Here is a 21,209-nt window from a genome sequence, read left to right on the forward strand (position 1 = left end):
AGCCATTGTATCTGCACTGGCTCCTCTGCATAACCTCCATTGCCCTGAAAATGCTTTTTATTAAGAAGTGATCTAATTCCATTTTGGAAATCTTTTTGAATCTACTCACACCACCCTTTCAGACACCTCATTACAGATCATAAACACACACTTTCATGAAATAACTTAATCTTCCTCGTGGTTCTATTGTCAATGATCACAAATCTACGTCATTGGATTGGGTAATGGACTTTCCACCGTTGTGAAACATTTCGTCATATTTCTCTGACAAAAACCTTCCAACTTTTAAACTGTTCTGTCAAATCTCTTGTTCAATGTCTCTGCTCGAAAGGGAACAATCCCAGCTTCTCCAGTCTGTCCACATTCACGGAGCTCCCTCATTCCTGGAGCCAACTTGGAAACCCTCTCCGCAACATCTCCCAGGCCTTGAATGTTCCTCCTACATTTTCCACGTGGAATTGGACACAATCCTCCAACTGAGGTCTCAGCAATGAGGTGGAAAGGTTTTGGGTCTCTCCCTTGGTTTATTGTGTCATATCTGAGCTACTCACGATTCCACAAAACAAAAAGATTAAAGTTTCAGAGGAAGTTCACCGGATTAATCCCAGAGGTGAGAGGTTTGTGTTATGAAGAGAGGTAGAGCAGTTGAGAGAGGTAGAGCAGTTGAGGCTGGTACTCTCTGGGCTTTAGAAGAATGAGAGGAGATCTAATTGAGGTCAGTAAGATGCAAAAGAGGATTGACAAAGCAGACGGAGAGAGAATGTTTCCCCTTGTGGGGTGATCTAGAACAAGAGGTCATCATTTTAGGATAAGGGACAGCAGAATTAAAACAGAGCTGAAGAGGAAGGTCCTTCCTTAAAGACATGTGAATCTGTGGGTTTCACTCCACCACAGTGAGATGGATGAGGAAATCCGAGAGATTTTTAATTAGTAATGAGTTACAGGGCTATGGAGGGCAGGCCTGAAGGGCTGAATTGGGCACTCTTCCCCCGGGTTCTTGCGTTCACAATGTCGTTAGATTATGTTTGTGCTTTTCTCGCGATACAGTGAGAGACCGTGATTGTCTGGATGTGCAGTCCTGGAATATTGTTTACAGCTCTGAGAATATTGCTCAGCAATGCAAACAAACCTCGGGAGAAAAATGTATCCAACTCCTGAAACCAAGAGTCTACAACTCTATAAACTAGGGGTGGGTGGGGGATTGAGGCTTGCACTGGCTGTTAAGAAACAGGATTAATATTGGCACAGCTAAGAGCACAAAGCTCCAAAATCCTGACCTCCATCTAAACATCGAACCCTTGCTGTCCACTGTTTTTATTATAGAACAAAGAACAAAGAAAATTACAGCATAGGAACAGGCCCTTCGGCCCTCCAAGCCTGTGCTGATCACCTATTTTCTGTCGCCTATTTTCTAAGGATCTGTATCCCTTTGCTCCTTGCATTCATGTCTCTTTTTGGATACATCTTCAATGATGCTGTTGTGCTCGCCTCTACCACCTCCCCTAGCAACGCGTTCCAAGCCCCCAACGCGCTCTGCGCAAAGAATCTTCCACGCATATCTCCCCTCAACCTTTCCCCTCTCACCGTGAACTCATGACCCCTCGTGATTGAGTCCCCCACACTGGGAAAAAGCTTCCAGCTATCCACCCTGTCTATACCTCTCTTGATTTTGAAGGCCTCAATCAGGTCCCCCCTCAACTGTCTGTCTTTCTAATGAAAATAATCCTGATCTACTCAACCTCTCTTCAGAGCTAGTGCCCTCCATACCAGGCAACATCCTGGTGAACCTCCACTGCACCTTCTCCAAAGCGTCCACATCCTTTTGGTAATGTGGTGACCAGAACTGTACACAGTATTCCAAATGTGGCCGAACCAAAGTCCTATACAACTGTAACATGACCTGCCAACCCTTGTACTCAATACCCCATCCAATGAAGGAAAGCATGCTGTATGCCTTCTTGACCACTTTACTGACCTGCATTGACACCTTCAGGGAACAATGGACCTGAACACCCAGATCTCTCTGTACATCAATCTTCCCCAGGACTTTTCCATTTACTGTAAAGTTCACTCTGGAATTGAATCTTCCAAAATGCATCACCTCGCATTTGCCCGGATTGAACTCTATCTGCCATTTCTCTGCCCATCTCTCCAATCTATCTATATTCTGCTGTACTATCTCTTCACTATCTGCTACTCCACCAATCTGGGTGTCATCTGCAAACTTGCTAATCAGGCAATCAATACCTTCCTCCAAATCATTTATAATGACCACAAACAACAATAGTCCCAGCACGGATCCCTATGGAACACCACTGGTCACAGGTTTCCATTTTGAGAAATTCCCTTCCACTACTACTTTCTATCCCCTGCGGCCCAGGGAGTTCTCTATCCATCTAGCTAGGACCCCATGGACCCCATGTGTTTTCACTTTCTCCATCAGCTTACCATGGGGAACCTTATCAAACACCTTACTAAAGTCAACGTATATGACATCAACAGCCCTTCTCCCATCAATCAGCTCTGTCACCTCCTCAAATAATTCTATTAGGTTTGGAAGACATGACCTTCCCCGTACAAAACCATGCTGCTCATTACTGATAAGCCCATTTTCTTCCAAATGGGAATAGATCCTATCCCTCAGTAGCTTCTCCAGCAGCTTTCCTATCACTAATGTCAGGCTTACCGATCTATAATTACCTGGATTTTCCCTGCTACCCTTCCTAAACAAGGGGACAACATTAGCAATTTGCCAGTCCTCTGGAACCTCACCTGTACTTAAGGATATTGCAAAGATATTTGTTTAGGCCCCAGCTATTTCCTCTCTCGCGTCCCTCAGTAACCTGGGATAGATCCCATCCAGACCTGGGGACTTGTCCACTTTAATGCCTTTTAGAATACCCAACACTTCCTCCCTCCTTAAACTGACTTGACCTTGTGTACGCAAAGTTCTATCCCTAACCTCAACATCTGTCATGTCCCTCTCCTCAGTGGGTACTGATGCAAGGGACCCATTATATTTTTGAACTTTGAGGAGAAGTTGCTGATTAGACCTAAATTGAGAGTCAGAGGCAGGCCATTCACACAAGAGAAGCAGAAATTTGAAATTCCCTCTCACAGATGCAAACTCACTAATAATTTTACATTTGAGATCCATAGCCTTTATCTCACTGACAATATTGAACCAAGGTGGGAAGGATTAGATTAAAGATCAGTGTTGACCTCTGAACAATAAAGCAAACTGAAAGGGCTGAATGGCCTCCTCCTGTTTCAATTAAAAATACTGACTGGTTCAGACAGGTACATGCAGTGACCCCGAGCCACCACCACCCCCAGCTCAGAGGGGAGATGGACAGTGGAGTGAGTGTCTTTCTCAGGCTCTTCTAACTGACTGTAACAGAGGACAGTAACAGAGTGGATATCTTACTGGGAGCTGCAGTAACAAGTCAGAGATAAGAGTTTAAATCTGATACTGCAAATGAAGAAATAAATCCAGTTCATCAGGAATAGAAAATCTGTAATCAGACTGGTCACTGTGAAGCACGCACTGATTATCCTAGAAATCCATCTGGTTGAGTCATCCCCTCGAAGGAATGAAATCTGTTCGCCTTTGCCTACATGGAACTCCAGACCCAAAGGTGATTTCTAACTGCCTTTAGAAATGGGCACTCAGTGATGGGCAATTAATGTTGACCACATCAGGCCACACCCATATCCTATGAACAATCCAAAAGATTCAGCAGCCTGCCTGGGAGCGAGTCTCATACAACGGCTGATACAATAGCTGGGGCATCTGTGGAGAGAGAACGAGAGATAATGTTTCAAATCCAATCTGTTCCACCATTTGAAAGGAGAGTCATACTGGACTGCAAACATCAACTCTGTTTCTCTCTCCATGGATGCTGCTAGACGTAGTGAGCTTCTCCAGTAATTTCTGGTTTTGTTCAGCTGTTTCGAGCAGTATTTTTCTTTCGTGTGAGTGCTGGAGAGAGGTCTGTTGGGCTGTACTGGAACATTGTTCATAGCTCCAAGAATATTAATTAACATCACAATCACATCTTGGGGAAAAATGTAAACTTTCTAACTACACAGGAAATCCAACAAGTTGTAATTAAATATTATTCTATCGCAGATTACCTAAATCTCCGACAGGCTCAATTCCTTCTGTGCTGTGTTTTTGGATCATCCATTAGTACATCTGTATTAATGCCTTTCTGTGCTATTTCAAAGCCATCATTAATCCATTTATTTTAAATTACTACAGGATTTCCTGTGGCATTTACCGAGGAGTGGGTGATGTCGTGGGTTTATAACGTGAAAATTATTTCCCTAAGTGAATGCATCATTCTACTGTTAGAAAGGTTTGCACATTGCAATGTTATTCTCAACCTCACGAGAATCTTCAAGTGATTGAAATGATTTAGTGAGGAATGTGATGTAGAGCACACAGCAGCCAATTTGCATACAGCAAGCTCCCTCAGAAAACAGTGCCAAGAGCTGAGCAGATATTCTGCTGTCGTGATGTGAACTCACTGAGGTTGGGAAGTGGGAAGAGCAAGACCTGCCGCGGACCTACAGGTTTGCTCTATCAACAGACAGAGGTGACTGATGGAGAGGTTACCTTCAGGGTCACCACAGCTGGGGTCTACAGCTGGTACAGGAACGGTATCACATGTGCCAATCTGCTTCACAAACCAGCCTTCCAGCCAACTAACCACCCCTCCCCTCCCAAAAGTGATAAATATAGAGCAGGAGGGGCAATGGCTGAGTGACAATATTGCTGGACTGTTAATCCACAGATCCAGGGAATGTTCTCGGGATCTGGGTTTGGATCTCACCACGGTTGATGGTGGAATTTGAATTCAGTAAGTATCTGGAACTAAGAGTCTAATGATGACCAGATGTCAGAGGCAGGTTCTTTACTCAGAGAGTGGTTAGGGCGTGGAATGCCCTACCTGCGAATGTAGTCAGCTCAGTCACATTAGGGAGATTTAAACAATCCCTTGATAAGCACAGGGATGATGATGGGATCGTGTAGGGGGATGAGCTGAGAATAGTTCCCAGGTCGGCGCAACATCGAGGGTCAGAGGGCCTGTTCTGCACTGTATTGTTCTATGTTCTATGACCATGAATTCATTGTCAATTGTTCGAAAAACCCCATCTGGTTCACTAATGTCCTGTGGGGAAGGAAACTGCCATCCTTACCTGGTCTGGCCTCCATGTGACTCCAGACCCACAGCAATTAGGGATAGGCAATAAATGCTGGACCTAGCCAGAGGCACCCTACATCTTGTGAATTAATTATAAAAAAATGGACACAAGGAGAACTGATGGTGGAATGCTTCACACCATTTCAGGATAATTGTTAAGCAAATGGATTCCATATCATTCAGAGTTTAACTCTGCTTCTTGGAATATGCTGAGTTGTTTTTGTAAATTGTGGGGAGGACACAGTTCAATACTGTTTTAAAAGGTTCCAGTGTAGAATACGGTAGATCAGAACCCATTGGATACAAAGGTTCTTCAAACCTTAGTCTTCTGTGCCCCATTCAAAAAAAATAAAGTTTCCATTTGCTGTGTTTTTTCAAGTCTTATTAACTTGTCCTGTGTCCTTCACAGAGTTACGCAAGTAGATTCCCAGATCTCTCTGTTCCTTCAACCTCTTTCAAATTGTACCACTTACTTTAAATTGCCTCTCCACATTCTACCTGCCAAATGAACCATGTCTCATTTCTCTGCATTAAATTTCATCAGCCGCATCTCTGTCTACTTTCCCAACCTATTTCCTGAAATCTGCTGCTCTCCTCCTCATTGATTACAATATTCGCAAACTTTCTCTTCTCACAAACTTTGAAGTCATTTCTGACGTGGCCAAGTGGAGGTCAGACATCAAAAAGACCAGGGGTCCCGGTCCCAAGGGAACACCGTCCATCCATCCAGTGTGGAAAAAGGTAGCCTCCAAGACTCTCGCCTTGCTGCTGCCCAATCAGTGTTGCCGTTATCCTGTTTCTTTTGCTACCAAAACCAAATTCAATGATTTCAAAACACAATTACAAAAGAAAATGATAATTATTGGAAGTTAAATCGGAGCAGAAAAGATCTCTTCTGCAGAAATCTCATTGCTTCTCACCCCGAGTCTCATCATTTCCTGATTCTCTTCAAGGTGAATATACCTGTAACGTGAGGATGGCTGCAGGATTAGCTGGAGGTCAGTTCACACAAGGAGAACTGAAGGGGGAGTCTTGCACCGCCACACCCTTCCATAAGGGCGGCACACTGGCTCAGTGGTTAGCACTGCTGCCTCACAGCACCAGGATCCCAGGTTCAATCCCAGCCTCGGGTGACTGACTGTGTGGAGTTTGCACATTCTCCCCGTGTCTGTGTGGGTTTCCTCCGGGTGCTCCGGTTTCCTCCCACAGTCCAAAAGTGTGCAGGTCGAGTGAATTGGCCAGGGTAAATTGCCCATAGTGCTAGGTGCATTATTCAGAGGGAAATTGGTCTGGGTGGGTTGCTCTTCAGAGGGTCCGTGTAGACCGGTTGGACCGAAGGGCCTGTTTCAACACTGTAGGGAATCTAATAAAAAAAACACTTGTCCAACCCTCAGGGTGACACCCTTCTCAGCGTGTAGAAAAACAGCTCTCCAGGGTCACCCTCCTACAGCAGGGTAGCTGAGAAACAGACTGTTGGAGGGGGAGTTACTTTGAATGGCCTGGGGTTGGGACAGGGCTAGAGGGGACGGAGTTTGTGTACGTGCAGTTCCTGACACCAGGCTGAGCCTGGTAGGATACAGACAGCAGCATCAATCCTTGCAGTCAGCTCCTGCCACACTCCTCTCTACCACCAGCACAAGCCAATGGCTTCTGCAGATGTGACTGCAAACCAAACCGAAACACGCAAGTCCCTTAACCCCTTCATGCCAGGAATATAAACAGATTTTTCAGCAGATCGCGCACACTGTCCAGCCTGAACTGAGATCTCCCTCTGCAGAATTCAGGACTTGTCTTTTGGTTTGAGGAATTATCTCTTAACAAAGGAATAAAAGGCACATCTAATCCCTCTCACCCACTCCAACCTCTCACCCTCGGAACCCCTCTCACCCACTCCAACCTCTCACCCTCGGAACGTGCAGCTCTGAACTCCCTCCGTTCCAACCCAACCTCACTATCAAACCGGCAGACAAGGGAGGTGCGGTGGTAGTTTGGCACACCGACCTTTACACCGCTGAGGCTAAACGCCAGCTCGCGGACACCTCCTCCTACTGCCCCCTTGACCATGACCCCACCTCCCACCACCAAACCATCATCTCCCAGACCATCCATAACCTCATCACCTCAGGGGATCTCCCATCCACTGTCTCCAACCTCATAGTCCCACAACCCCACACCGCCCGTTTCTACCTCCTGCCCAAAATCCACAAACCTGACTGCCCCGGCCGACCCATTGTCTCAGCCTGCTCCTGCCCCACCGAACTCATCTCTGCATACCTCGACAGGGTCCTGTCCCCCTTAGTCCAAGAACTCCCCACCTACATTCGGGACACCACCCACGCCCTCCACCTCCTCCATGATTTTTGCTTCCCTGGTCCCCCACGCCTTATCTTCAACATGGACATCCAGTCCTTGTACACCTCCATCCCCCATCACGAAGGACTCAAAGCCCTCCGCTTCTTCCTTTCCCACTGTACCAACCAGTACCCTTCCACTGACACCCTCCTTCGACTGACTGAACTGGTCCTCACCCTGAACAACTTCTCTTTCCAATCCTCCCACTTCCTCCAAACCAAAGGAGTAGCCATGGGCACCCGCATGGGCCCCAGCTATGCCTGCCTCTTCGTAGGATATGTGGAACAGTCCACCTTCCGCAGCTACACTGGCACCACCCCCCACCTTTTCCTCTGCTACATCGATGACTGTATCGACGCTGCCTCGTGCTCCCACGAGGAGGTTGAACAGTTCATCCACTTTACCAACACTTTCCACCCCGACCTCAAATTCACCTGGACCATCTCAGACTCCTCCCTCCCCTTCCTAGACCTCTCCATTTCTTTCTCGGGCGACCGAATCAACACAGACATTTACTATAAACCGACCGACTCCCACAGCTACCTAGACTACACCTCCTCCCACCCTGCCCCCTGTAAAAACGCCATCCCGTATTCCCAATTCCTTCGTCTCCGCCGCATCTGCTCCCAGGAGGACCAGTTCCAAAACCGTACAACCCAGATGGCCTCCTTCTTCAAGGACCGCAATTTCCCCCCAGACGTAGTCGACGATGCCCTCCACCGCATCTCTTCCACTTCCCGCTCCTCCGCCCTTGAGCCCCGCCCCTCCAACCGCCACCAGGACAGAACCCCACTGGTCCTCACCTACCACCCACCAACCTCCAGATACAGCGCATCATCCGTCGTCATTTCCACCACCTCCAAACAGACCCCACCACCAGGGACATATTTCCCTTCCCTCCCCTATCAGCGTTCCGAAAAGACCACTCCCTCCGTGACTCCCTCGTCAGGTCCACACCCCCCACCAACCCAACCTCCACTCCCGGCACCTTCCCCTGAAACCGCAAGAAATGCAAAACTTGCGCCTTCACCTCCCCCCTTACTTCCCTCCAAGGCCCCAAGGGATCCTTCCATATCCACCACAAATTCACCTGCACCTCCACACACATCATCTATTGCATCCGCTGCACCCAATGTGGCTTCCTTTATATTGGGGAGACAGGCCGCCTACTTGCGGAACGTTTCAGAGAACACCTCTGGGACACCCAGACCAACCAACCCAACCACCCAGTGGCTCAACACTTCATCTCCCCCTCCCACTCCACCAAGGACATGCAGGTCCTTGGACTCCTCCATTGCCAGACCATAGCAACACGACGGTTGGAGGAAGAGTGCCTCATCTTCCGCCTAGGAGCCCTCCAACCACAAGGGATGAACTCAGATTTCTCCAGTTTCCTCATTTCCCCTCCCCCCACCTTGTCTCAGTCAAATCCCTCGAACTCAGCACCGCCTTCCTAACCTGCAATCTTCTTCCTGACCTCTCCGCCCCCACCCCCACTCCGGCCTATCGCCATCACCTTGACCTCCTTCCACCTATCGCATTCCAACGCCCCTCCCCCAAGTCCCTCCTCCCTACCTTTTATCTTAGCCTGATGGACACACTTTCCTCATTCCTGAAGAAGGGCTGATGCCCGAAACATCGATTCTCCTGCTCCTTGGATGCTGCCTGACCTGCTGCACTTTTCCAGCAACACATTTTCACATCTAATCCAAGCTGACCTGTGAGTGTTTGATGGGGGAAGAGTGTAGTAGGAGCTTTACTTTGTATCTAACCCTGTCCTGGAAGTATTAGATGGGCACAGTGTAGAGGGAGCTTTGCTCTGTATCTAACCCTGTTCTGTCCCTGTCCTGGAGTATTAGGTGGGGACAGTGTAGAGGGAGCTTCACTTGGTATCTAATCTAACAATGGTCAGTAATTCAGGAAGGAGGATAATGTAGATGTGGAGTCTATGTGAAGGGTTATCTATCCTGAACATTGACCACAGGGTGGGGGGAACACACACTGGAGTGTTTTTGACGTTCAGGGATTGGAATGAGGTGGCCTTGTCAATGATTCCAGCCTTGATACTCTTTGTCCTGTTCCAACAGGCAACCTGCCACTTGCTTCCTCTGGGTTTTACAAAACTTGCAAAATGTTAGGGGCCTCTTTTCCTTCCCGCAGCGGAGAATAGGAAAAGCGAGTTGGCCAGAGGCTTCCTGCCTGTGCACTGCCCTACCTCTCCCCGGCCTTCCTTTGGAAAAGCGTCTCGGAATGATGCATGTGGTGCTGGTGATAAGAACAGTGGCTCAACCTTCACTTCCGAACATAACACTTTGACAATCCACAAACAATAGGGAGTTCGATAGTCTCACACTCCCTGTCAAACCTTGCCTTTAGGAGGCGGTGTCATTGAAACCAAACTAGAATCCGGTTTCCCCAACTGCATGAAACCGAATGAAAAAAACCATTCTAACAGCGACAGGACTATTTAGCTCCATTGCACTGTTAGATGACATCGGGACTGCTTCGCATCTCAATTCCATTTACCTGTCATCTTTCTATTCCTCTTCATACCTTGCCTTGATTCAAAACTGTTCACCTCAAGATGAAAGTTTCAATGGTCCCCTAGCATTGACAGCCTTTGTGAGGGGAGGAGTTTCCAGATTTCCATTTTGTATGAACAAGTGCTGCCTGGTTTCCTCCTGAACAAATCAGCTCCTGTTGTCAGGCTGGAATGCCACATCCTGCACCCCTCACCGGAGCAAATGAATACCCTCCTCATTTTAAACACTTCAATTGGATCACTTTGCAACGCATAAACACAAAGGAACCCATTCCTAATGACTGCTAACATGTCTAATTTAACCCCTTAAGCCCTAGCTTCATTCTGGTGAATCTACTCTGCCCAACACTCTTCTGAGGCCAATAAATCTTTCACGAGGTACAGTGTCCCGAACGGATTGCTTCATCCCAGATGGCTGCTTTACAAGCAAAGAACAATTTCCCTTTGAATTCCAGCTCACCAGAAAAAAAAATTCCATTAGTTCTCAAAATTTACTAATTCCATTAGTTTCCCTGGTTACTCTTTGAGCCTGTTCATGACCTTCTGCAATTTTTGTACCTCAACTCCTGTATCCCATTGCTCCTTTGATGTTCCCAGTCTTTCTAAGGAAATATTCCCCAATGCTTTAACTTGAACTAAAGTGAATGACTTAACACGATCGCGGTCCCCCCACCCTTGAACTTCACCTGCCTCACTTTCACCCACTTTATCCATGTCCTTTAGAAACTTGCAGGTCCTCAGCTTACTCTGTCTCCTCATTACTGCATTCCACAAACTGTGATGTCCAGCTCTCTCATCCGTCATCCACATCATTAATAATTTGGGTAAAATGCTAAGGTTCTGATAGAAGGGGAACACTAATCAGGATCCCTTTCCTTTATCTCTACTCTCTCCGCTTCCAACATCTTAATCAACTCCTAACCCATGCCACACAATTACCTCAAACCCTCTTGTTCTCGAAGCTTGCACTATTTCATAACCTCCATCCTGTACATCACCCTCACAATTCTGCCTGTTCCTCTTGAGAGATGGACTCTTGTTGGATTTGACTTTCTTTAGGAACCAGAACCTTCTCAAGCTCATGCTCAGGCAGCTATTGATCACCAGCTTCTCATTCTAAGGCATCATCCCAGTTCATGTGCTTGTCTGATGAAGGGCTTTTGCCCGAAATGTCGATTTTCCTGCTCCTTGGACGCTGCCTGACCTTTTTCCAGCACTACGCTCTCGACTCTGATCTCCAGCGTCTGCGGTCTACACTTTCTCCATGTGATTGTCTCGTCCTCCTAAATCATTGGGTTTTATTACTTAATTACACCTTGTGTTAGTAAGTTCCATATCTCAATTCCTCCACCTTCATGAACAGTTCCACCAGATTCGTTAGACATGATTCCCCTCCCCCCACCCCGCCCCCACTCTGACAAAGCCATGCTGACAATCCCTAATCAAAGCTTGTGTCTCTAAATGGAGATTAGTTTTCTCTTTCACTATTTTCTCCAATAGTTTCCCTCCCACTAATGTTGGACTCTTTGGTCTATAGATCCCCGGTCTATCTCTGACACTATTCTTGTGAAGTACAACTACATTAACTGGCCTCCAATCCTCTGGCACCTACCTCCCTGATGCAAGACTGAAGATAAGAATTGTGAGCAAAGCATCTTGAGATCCTGGTACAAATGGTGTTATCTCCAATGAGATGCTAAGGCAGCCAGAGATTTGATTTTATTCGAAAAGGGACATCTTTGAACTCACAGAGAAATGATGCAAAAACCATCCTGGGGCATTTCTGGTCCCTGCAGGTGGAAGCTACAGAAATGCACATGTGTCTGTGAAGTGAACTGGCTTTAGTGAATATCATCATGTGGGCAATACAGGAACACCATCTCAATTGTAACAATGGATTGTAACCTGCACATACTGGAACATATACTCTAATTACTCCATGGATAAGGAAACGTCTCCGTAGTTCCCTCTTAGATTTACAAGTGACTAGCTTAATGATCATTGCTTCAAATTTTAATACTTTCCACAAGTGAAAACATTTCCATGGAAAAACATTACATTATACATATAAATCTGAGAATATCCACTTTGATAGCTAACAGGGGAAGTCAGATGATTATATAAATGGGAAGGGGGTCAGTGCAGTGAGACCTGGGTGTCATTGTGTACCAGTCACTGAGGGTAAGCTTGTGGGTGCTCCAGGCTGTGAAGAAGGTAAATGGTATGTTTGTGTGAAGGTTCAGGAACTGGAGCATATATGTCTTGCTACAATTGTACAGGGCCTTGGCTGGTGGTAGCCTGGGTTTTACGTCCCATCTGCTGTAGAGCTGTGTTATGGAACCTCTGAACAGGCTGAGAACGGTTTGGTCTCCTTATCTCCGGAAAGATGTTCTGGTGATGCAGGGAGTGCAGCAAAGATTTAGATGAGATTCCCTCCAGTGTGGAAACAGGCCCTTCAGCCCAACAAGTCCACACCGGCCCGCCGAAGAGTAACCCACCCCGACCCTGTATTTACCCCTGCTGAATGCACCTAACACTATGGGCAATTCACCTGACCTGCACATCTCTGGACTGTGAGAGGAAAGCGGAGCACCCAGAGGAAACTCACGCAGACACGGGGAGAATGTGCAAACTCCACCCAAGGCTGGAATTGAACCTAGGTCCCTGGCGCTGTGAGGCAGCAGTGCTAACCACTGAGTCACCGTGCCGTACAGAGTGATTCCTCTGATGGCAAAACTGACATATGAAGCATGATTGGATTTTGAGGTGGGGGGGGGGGGAGGTGGTTCTCAAAAAAATGTGCACAATTCTAACCAGACTAGACAGGGAAAATACAGGAAACGTGTTTCTAACGATCAGGGAATCCAGAACTGGAGGTTAGTCCAAGGATATGGGTAGGCCATTTAGGACTGAGATGGGGATAGATTTCTTCACCCAGAGAATAGTGAGACTGTGGAATTCCCAACCACATTAAGGAGTTGAGGGCAAGACACAATGTTTTCCCTGAGGAGTTAGGTATAGTTCTTAGGACTGAAAGGTATCAAAGGAAACAGGGAGAAAGCGGGAACAGTGTTGGATGATCAGCGATGATCCAGTTGAATGGCAGGGCAGACTTGAAGGGCTGAATGGCCTACTCCAGCTCCTATTTTCTGTGTTTCTATCTTTTACCCACTTGAAACCCTTCCCTAATAATACTGGCACCTATTAAGATAGCCCCAACTTGCTCAGCCTCGGCCAAGTCTCAGAGTTTCGGATCTCTAGGAGCATTAACTTGGCAGATTTGTGACCATCTGATCTATTCAGATTCCAGTAGCTTCAGATCTAATTGTGTCCCAATCCCCCCTAGATCAGCTTGAAAGAGGATCTTCCTTTGAATCTTGTCAGTATTTAATACTCCTCAGATTTGCTGCATCAGGCCTTTGGCCTTTATCCTGGTCTCTAACAGTCAATCAGTTTGATGCTTCTGTCATCGGGAAAGCACACGTTAGCATACTTGAGAGGTGGAATGTTTCAAGGAGATGACCAAGTGTTTGGTTGAGGGTAGGGCAATTTACGTGGTCCGAATGGATTTCAGCAAGGCCTTTGACAAAGTCCCACATGGGAGTCTGATAAAGAAGGTAAAAGCTCCTAGGATCCAAAGTAATTTGGCAAGATTTATCCATAATTAGATTGATGGTAGGAGACAGAGGGTGGTGGTGGAAAGCTGTTTGCATGACTAGACGCTAGTGTGCAGTGACTTACCACAGCGAGTGGTGCTGTGTCCCTTATTATTCATGACATTTGTAAATGACATCAATGAACATGGGGAAGGGATAATAATTAAGTTGGCAAATGGGACAAAGTTTGGCTGGATGGTTGACAGTGAGGGGGAAGGTGTCGGGTTATAGGAGGATATGAATGGATTGGTCACATGAAATTTAACCCTGACAAGTGTGAGATGATGCACTTTGGGAGAGGTAATACGACAAAGTAGTACTCAATAAATGCAGGACACTGGGATAGAGGGATCTTGGGGTGTTTGTCCACAGATCCCTGAAGTTAACAGGATAGGTTAATAGGGTGGTTAAGAATGCAAACAGGACACTTGCCTTTATCAGGCATGGTAGAGATTATAAGAGCAGGGAGGTTATGTTGGAGAGGGACAGAACTCTGATTAGGCTACAGCTGGAGTACTGTGTGCAGTGTAGGAAGGATGTGACTGCATTGGAGGGGTGTGCAGTGGAGATTCACCAGGATGTTGCCTGGGGTGGGGTAGTATAGTGATGAAGAGAGGCTGGAGAAGCTCAGGCTGTTTTCTTTCAAACAGAGAAGGCTGAGGGGGGACCTGATACAGGTGTGTAAGATTAAGAGAGGCATGGACAGGGTGGAGAGGAAGCAGCTGCTCCATTTAGTTGGAGGGTCAGTAACGAGGAGGTTTAAGATGGGATTTGAGGAAACCTTTTTCACCCAGAGGGTGGTGGGAACCTGGAATGTTCTGCCTGGGAAGGCAGTTGAAGTGAGAAACCTCACACCCTGGATGAGCATTTGGTATGTTGTAAGGTTCAAGACTATGGTCCAGGTTTGGGAAAGTGGGACTAGTGTCAGTAGTAGCATATTTATGACAGTACAGCCTCGAAGGGCCGAAAGGCATCTATTGTACAGCATGACTCTGTGATTCTGAGTGTCATTTTAACTCATTCCCCAGCTCAAAGGGACAGTCAGTGATAAAGACACCGCTGCTTGTGGGAATCATGAGGAAAGGAATGGACAGACAGGGTGATGCTCAGATATTCTGTGACTGGGCTAGAAGAAGCATGTGCAAGCTCGCAGGGTAGGAAATCTGGCAACACCAAGGTAAAGGAATGGAGGGCAGTCTCGTCTGACAATCTCACTCCATCAAGGACTATTTTTACCAGGACATTTCCTTAGAGGTTTCAGTATTGGGCCCATGACAGGGAAGGAGGCAAAATGGGCCAAAAGGCCTTATATTATGCCATGTATTTTTATGTGCACTATGCAATCAAATGAGGGCTTTAAATGGGGAAGTGGAGAGAAACAATTAAATTCAAGCATCCTTCAATTCCACTCTCTCGATAAGCCAATGAAAATCGAGGAAATGGCCTCATTTCTAAGCCAACATGGTTGAATTCGGCTCCAGGCAGTGCCCCTGACAACAGTGCCATCACCTGAGCTGTGTAATCACAGGGTGACATGGGCACCACATGAAGAGGCAAAACATGAATTTGAAAATACGGAGGGGAGGGGCAGGGAAGCTGTACACAAGTCAGAAAGCAGATGCCAACGTTGCAAGTTGTGAAACACAGTATTCGGGTACACATGTAAGATTTATTGAGGAAAATTACCTGGGCCTTGCATACCATCATCCTCTTCCTCTGGGGGTATGGGTGGAGGGAAATCATCCTCTGAAAGAAAAAATACCAAGCAGTTATTCAAAATATACTTTTATGTTCCAGTGTCAACGCAACATCCAGCAGATTTGCAGAAAAATACACCAACTGGGCCTACTGACTCTGTGCTGGTGGTTATGCTTCTCATGACTTCCAGTCATAGAACTTCAAAGAATTCCTACAGAGTGGAAACAGGCCCTTTGGCCCAACAAGTCCACACCAACCCTTCAAAGAGTAACCCACCCAGAGCCATTTCCCCGTATTTAGCCCTGACTAAAGCACCTAACCTATATGCCCTGAACACTGTGGACAATTTAGCATGGCCAATTCACCTAACCTGCACATCTTTGGACTGTGGGAGGAAACCGGAGCACCTGGGGGAAACCCACACAGACACAGGAAGAACGTGCAAACTCCACACAGACAGTCACCTGAGGGTGGAATTGAACCTGGGACCCTGGTGCTGTGAGACAGCAGTACTAACCACTGAGCCACCTTGCTGTCTATCAGCTCACTTCTTCAACAAGAACTTCATTTCTGGTATTTCTCCAGTTTTCCCTTAACGTGTCCATAATCTCTGCCTGAAAGCTCCTTGTGGGACCGAGCTCCACATTCTCACCAGAGTTCCCATGAATCCCACGATTCAATGAACTGCGGGTGATTAGCATCAGGGAGGTACAAGAGGCTAGAGCTGGAGAAATGCCATGATCTCTGGGGGCTGGACAGTGGCAGAATGTGAAAATCATCATCAATGAGAATGGAAGTGGAGGCATTGTCAGACTGGGAGCCAACACAGATCAGAAAGTATCAGCAAACAGAACTTAGTGCAGTTTCAGCTCAGGCAGCAGCAGTTTAGATGAGTTGGCGCTTTTGCAGGATCTAAGTTGGTAGACCGGTCAGGGGAGTATTTTTCTTTGAAACAGAATTTCAATGAGTCCTTATTTAGAAAAAATATTATCTGGGAGGCTTATTCACAGGGAAGCACGTTAGTGAAGCCTTCCCACAAAACTATTGAAACAAAGTTCTCTTTTAACCTCCAAGCATGTTTTTTTATTACTTCATATACATCCTGTCCTCTACACCTTGCGTTCCTTTCCAATGGAAATCAATTCAAATCAGCTCAGGCATCTGTGCCTATGTATAAATTTGATCTGAACTCCGTTGAGTCAGTCTCCGAGCAGACCCTGGGGAAGGCGAGGCTGTAAAGCAGATCTCTTTAAAACAAATCAGGTTTTGGACTGGAGCTGCTCATGAACGTACATAACCTGATTAAAATTGACTTTGAATAAATGTGAGTGAAGGATTGCTGGTTCTGCTCAGCTCGTGACTGCAGCCACTGCTCTGAGGTTACACTGACCCACCCGTTCCTGCTCGGAGGATCATCGCCATGGTGCTGCACATCAAACGTGCAATCACCCTCCAGCAGAAGAAATTAAACTAAGGCTTTAAGGTGATTAAACAATTGAGGGTTGAAACTATTTCTTCTGGTGGGTGAGTCGAGAACGAGGTTTAAAATAAAATCCGAACCAAGCTGATGTAGCAAAGTACTTCCTGGGAGGAAGGGATTTCTCCCTCCCCTGGGGTGGGGGATTTGGAATCTTTGAGGACAGAACCAAGGACACAAAATTTCTCGAGAGCTCAGTGCGAGTGAGACCAGCCGACAGATCTTTCACTGGGAAGGATGTACCTTCAGTTTGTGTAGAATTACATAGCATTTCCAGCACAGCAAGAGGCCATTTGGCCCATCTAATCGATGTGGCTCACTGGCTTCATATGAGCCTCCTTCTCCTCCTCTCTCTCTTTATCTATCCTTTCATTCCTTTTCTCGTCAGGTGCTTATCCAGCTTATCTTTAACCCACTAATGCTATTAGCAACTACCATCTCTGACTGCACTGCCAGACCTTTTTGAGTTTCCCCAGGGTTTCCTCATTCTGGGGGATTTCTGCCTTTGGTCCAATGATACACCTTTAACTGATTTGTTCCCAGACTCCCTCCTGTTGTGATCCTGTCATTTATTTTGACAGTTCACTTCCCGATTCCCTTTAGTGGGTGTAATTCTCACACTGTGTGGGCACAGAAAAAGCTGTGCCCCAATCCTCTGCCCATTTCCATCACCCACATTAATACACTGCCCACTTGCACTGAAGCCACTGACAGGGAACATCAGGCAGCACGTTTCGAACCTGAAGTCAGTCCTCTGCTCCACTCGAAATGAAAATTACTCTCAGCATCTTCCAACCATCAGAGCTGGGTAATTTCAAACTGTTGCTCTTATTTTCAAATCCATCGGCAGCCCGTCTCCCCCATCTGTGCCCTTTTCTCCAACCCCTTCACACCCTCTGGAAATGTCTGTGTTTCTCCAGCTCTGGCCTCTTGTTCACTTCGCATCACTACTCCAGTGGTTTTGTCTTCAGATCCCAACATAAACCATTCCCGGGCGTGGTCTACACTCAGAAACAGGAAGCTCAGGAAAGGAGTCAGTGCAATGAAGGGACTGAGTGACTTACTCAGAGTCAGGCTGGAGTTCCAGGGGTACAAAAGGGAAGTGGAGAGAGATGGAGAGTTCAGGGAGAAAGTCCCAGCTCCAGGGACCTTGGCCAGTTGAAGGAGCAACCACCAAACGAGGAGTTCATGGAATCATAGAATCCTACAGTGTGAAAACAGGCCCTTCAGCCCAACAAGTTCACACTGACCCTCCGAACAGCAACCCACCCAAATCCATTCCCCTACCCTCTTACTCTACATTTACCCCGACTAACGCAACTAACCTACACATTGCTTAACCCTATGCAATTTAGCACACAATCCACCTGGCCTGCCCATCTTTGGATTGTAGGAGGAAACTGGAGCACCTGGAGGAAACCCACGCAGACACGGGGAGAATGTGCAAACTCCACAAAGACAGTCACCTGAGGTTGGAATCAAACTTGGGTCCCTGGCGCTTTGAGGCTAATGCTACTGAGTGTCACTGTGGGAGAGCTGAACTATGGATGAAACAGATCAAGGCTTTCGCCAGGTGCTGGCAGGTGGGACTAGATTGGGTTGGGATATCTGGTCGGCATGGACGGGTTGGACTGAAGGGTCTGTTTCCGTGCTGTACATCTCTATGACTCGAAGACTCTGTGTTAGTTGTTGCATGCGCCTTGCTGAAAGATGAGCGAGGAGGGAGGTTTCTGGTCGCCCTGTCTGAGATTCCTCCCTCAATCGACACCATGGAAGCAGACAGAGAGATTGACCTGACATTTCTCTTGTTCCTTCTTGCAGATGCTGCTGGGACAGACCCAGGTGCTGCAGGTCACTAGTGGCTCTCAGATGCCATCCTGACGGGGCTAGGGCACCGAAGGAGACAGACATTGATGGCTCGATAACGGGAGATAAAACATCCGAGAAGTGTAAACTCTGCCACGTCTCAACAGCCTCGAGGCAACTGAGTGGAAGAACCACAGGTTATCACTCTCAACATTACTCAACCCTGATCTGCGGCATTCCACGAACGACACTCCCTCATATTGGCACAGTTCAAGGATGCATATCTCGAGGGGGTAAATATTTTGATCCAGTAATCAACCCAGTGAGGTATGCTGGTATCTTAAAGCTGTTCACACAGCTAAGCACATTGATATATTATCATGGTGCACTTTATTACTTCAGTTTAGCTATCACTTTTCATAGAATAATGCACTACAGAAACCATTCATCCGTGGGGAATCATAGGGACCCTACAGTGGGGAAACAGGCCCTTCAGCCCAACAAGTCCACACCAACCCGCCAAAGAGTAACCCACCCAGACCCATTCAACCCTACTCTATTACTCCACATTTACTCCTGACTAATGCACCTCACCTGTACATCCCTGAACACTATGGGCAATTTACCCTAACCTGCCCAGCTTTGGATTGAGAGGGGAAACCGGAAGGAAACCCACACAGACACGGGGAGAATGTGCAAACTCCACACAGACTGTTGCCCAAGATGGGAATCAAACCCGGGTCCCTGGCGCTGTCAGCCACCGTGCCACCCCATCGTATAGATGCCAGGTATTTGAAAGAGCTATCCAATTCCTACTCTCTCCCTCGGTCTCTCTGAAAGCTGTATAATAGCACAATGGGTCGAGGGCTGAGTGACCTCCTCCTGTTCCTAATTTTTGCGCACAAAATTTTTCTTCTCAAGTATTCCCCCAGTTTTATTTCTGAAATGTATCTGTAAACCTGTTTCCACCACTCTTTGAGTGTAAGGAGACTGAGAGTCCTGGGATCGGGCATGTAAAATTAGCAAAGCTTTCGGTTCCTGATCATTGTTCAGTTGCGTTTTTAAAAATTGATTTGTGGGACATGGATGTCACTGGCTGGGGAGTGCTCACCTCTAGTTGCCCCTTGCAGGGGTGGTATTGACCTGCCTTCATGAACTGCTGCAGTGCACTTGGTGTAGGAGACCCACAATGCTGTTCGGGAGGGAGCACCAGGTTTTGACCGGTGAAATGTTTCCAAGTCAGGACGGGGAGTGACACGGAGGGGCAGTTGTAGGTCTGCAAGTATCTTAAAGTTGTGGTGTTCCCATGTACCTGCTGCCCTTGTCCTTCTCGAGACCAACAGTTGGGGGTTTCAAAGGTGGTGTCTGAGGAGGCTCAGTGAATGTTTGATGTGTATCTTGTAGATGGATTCTTGCATGCCTTTCAGTTGAAAACCCCTCATCAATTTCCTGTTGAAACCCTCTCATGTGTTTGTTCAAAATGCTTTGCCCAACAATGTTCCCTTCCTGAGGATTCAAACAGGCAGCTGCTCAAACCCACATGATCCTAATTTACAGAACATCAAAACCTGAACAGCAGATTTCAGAATCCAAGGCTCTTGTCAAGGACTTCGGTCAGGCCGATGAAATCTATCCATTACATTTTTCTTGCGTCTGTCATGTGACAAACAGCATATTAATGGCTGCTCTAAGTTCCTCATGTAGACTTTCTAAAAACAATGATTGATGAGCAACCTACGGATAATCTTCTGGGCAAAGAATCAGAGGGAGATTCCCAACATATTTCCGGGCTATAGCGACTCCATTTCCAGTGTGTGGGATAGCAGCACTAAGCTAGTAAAGATTCTAAAGGATCTAATCTCTGCACTCGCTGACAGGCCAATTAAGCCATTGAGTTAGAACCTTGTGCCAATCTCTCTTCTTGGCATTCCATCAGGACTAGTAGCTTTCCATTCTCCCTCATCCTGACAACTTTCATAGTTTCCTTTACCAGCTACTATCAGATGGATTGGCTGCTTTAACAATTTGCCACAGCATTAAGGCTGATGTCAGATGGACCATCCTGTAGATTGTCACCTTTATAGGATTGAGCTCTGGTCAGTGATTGGTGAGCCGTCTACTGTGTGTTTCAACGGGACAGGAAGGGTCTGACCGATCTGCCAACTCTCTTCAAAGTTAGTGTCCTATTTGTCAACAGTTTCTTCTGCTTCTGCATCCCAATTCTCGTTCCAGGCCCAGGGTGAATGTTTGTGTCTTGCTTGTCAATGGAACTCCCTGGTCATTGTCACTGATCAAGTGGTCGCTGCTGCCTGAGGGTCTGACAGCAGGACCAAAAACAAAGATAATCCCAATTTGTATAGCACCAAAATAAAAAGCCTTTCACACAAGTTTTCATGGAGTTGTGATGACACAGGAGGCCACTCGGCCCATTGTGCCTGCACTAATTCTATCACCAGTGAACAACGTTT

General features: G+C 46.9%; 1 protein-coding gene across 1 annotated transcript in view; it reads right to left on the reverse strand.

The window, feature by feature from the left end:
* skap1 (src kinase associated phosphoprotein 1) overlaps positions 1–21,209 on the reverse strand; it is a 702,970-nt gene that overhangs the window by 384,487 nt on the left and 297,274 nt on the right. Inside the window, exon 10 of the mRNA XM_072561244.1 lies at positions 15,447–15,506. Within this exon, the coding sequence (XP_072417345.1) occupies positions 15,447–15,506 (60 nt within the window). The remainder of the gene's footprint in view (positions 1–15,446; positions 15,507–21,209) is intronic.

The sequence above is a fragment of the Chiloscyllium punctatum genome, chromosome 42 (assembly GCF_047496795.1).
Source record: "Chiloscyllium punctatum isolate Juve2018m chromosome 42, sChiPun1.3, whole genome shotgun sequence".
Lineage (NCBI taxonomy): Eukaryota > Metazoa > Chordata > Chondrichthyes > Orectolobiformes > Hemiscylliidae > Chiloscyllium > Chiloscyllium punctatum.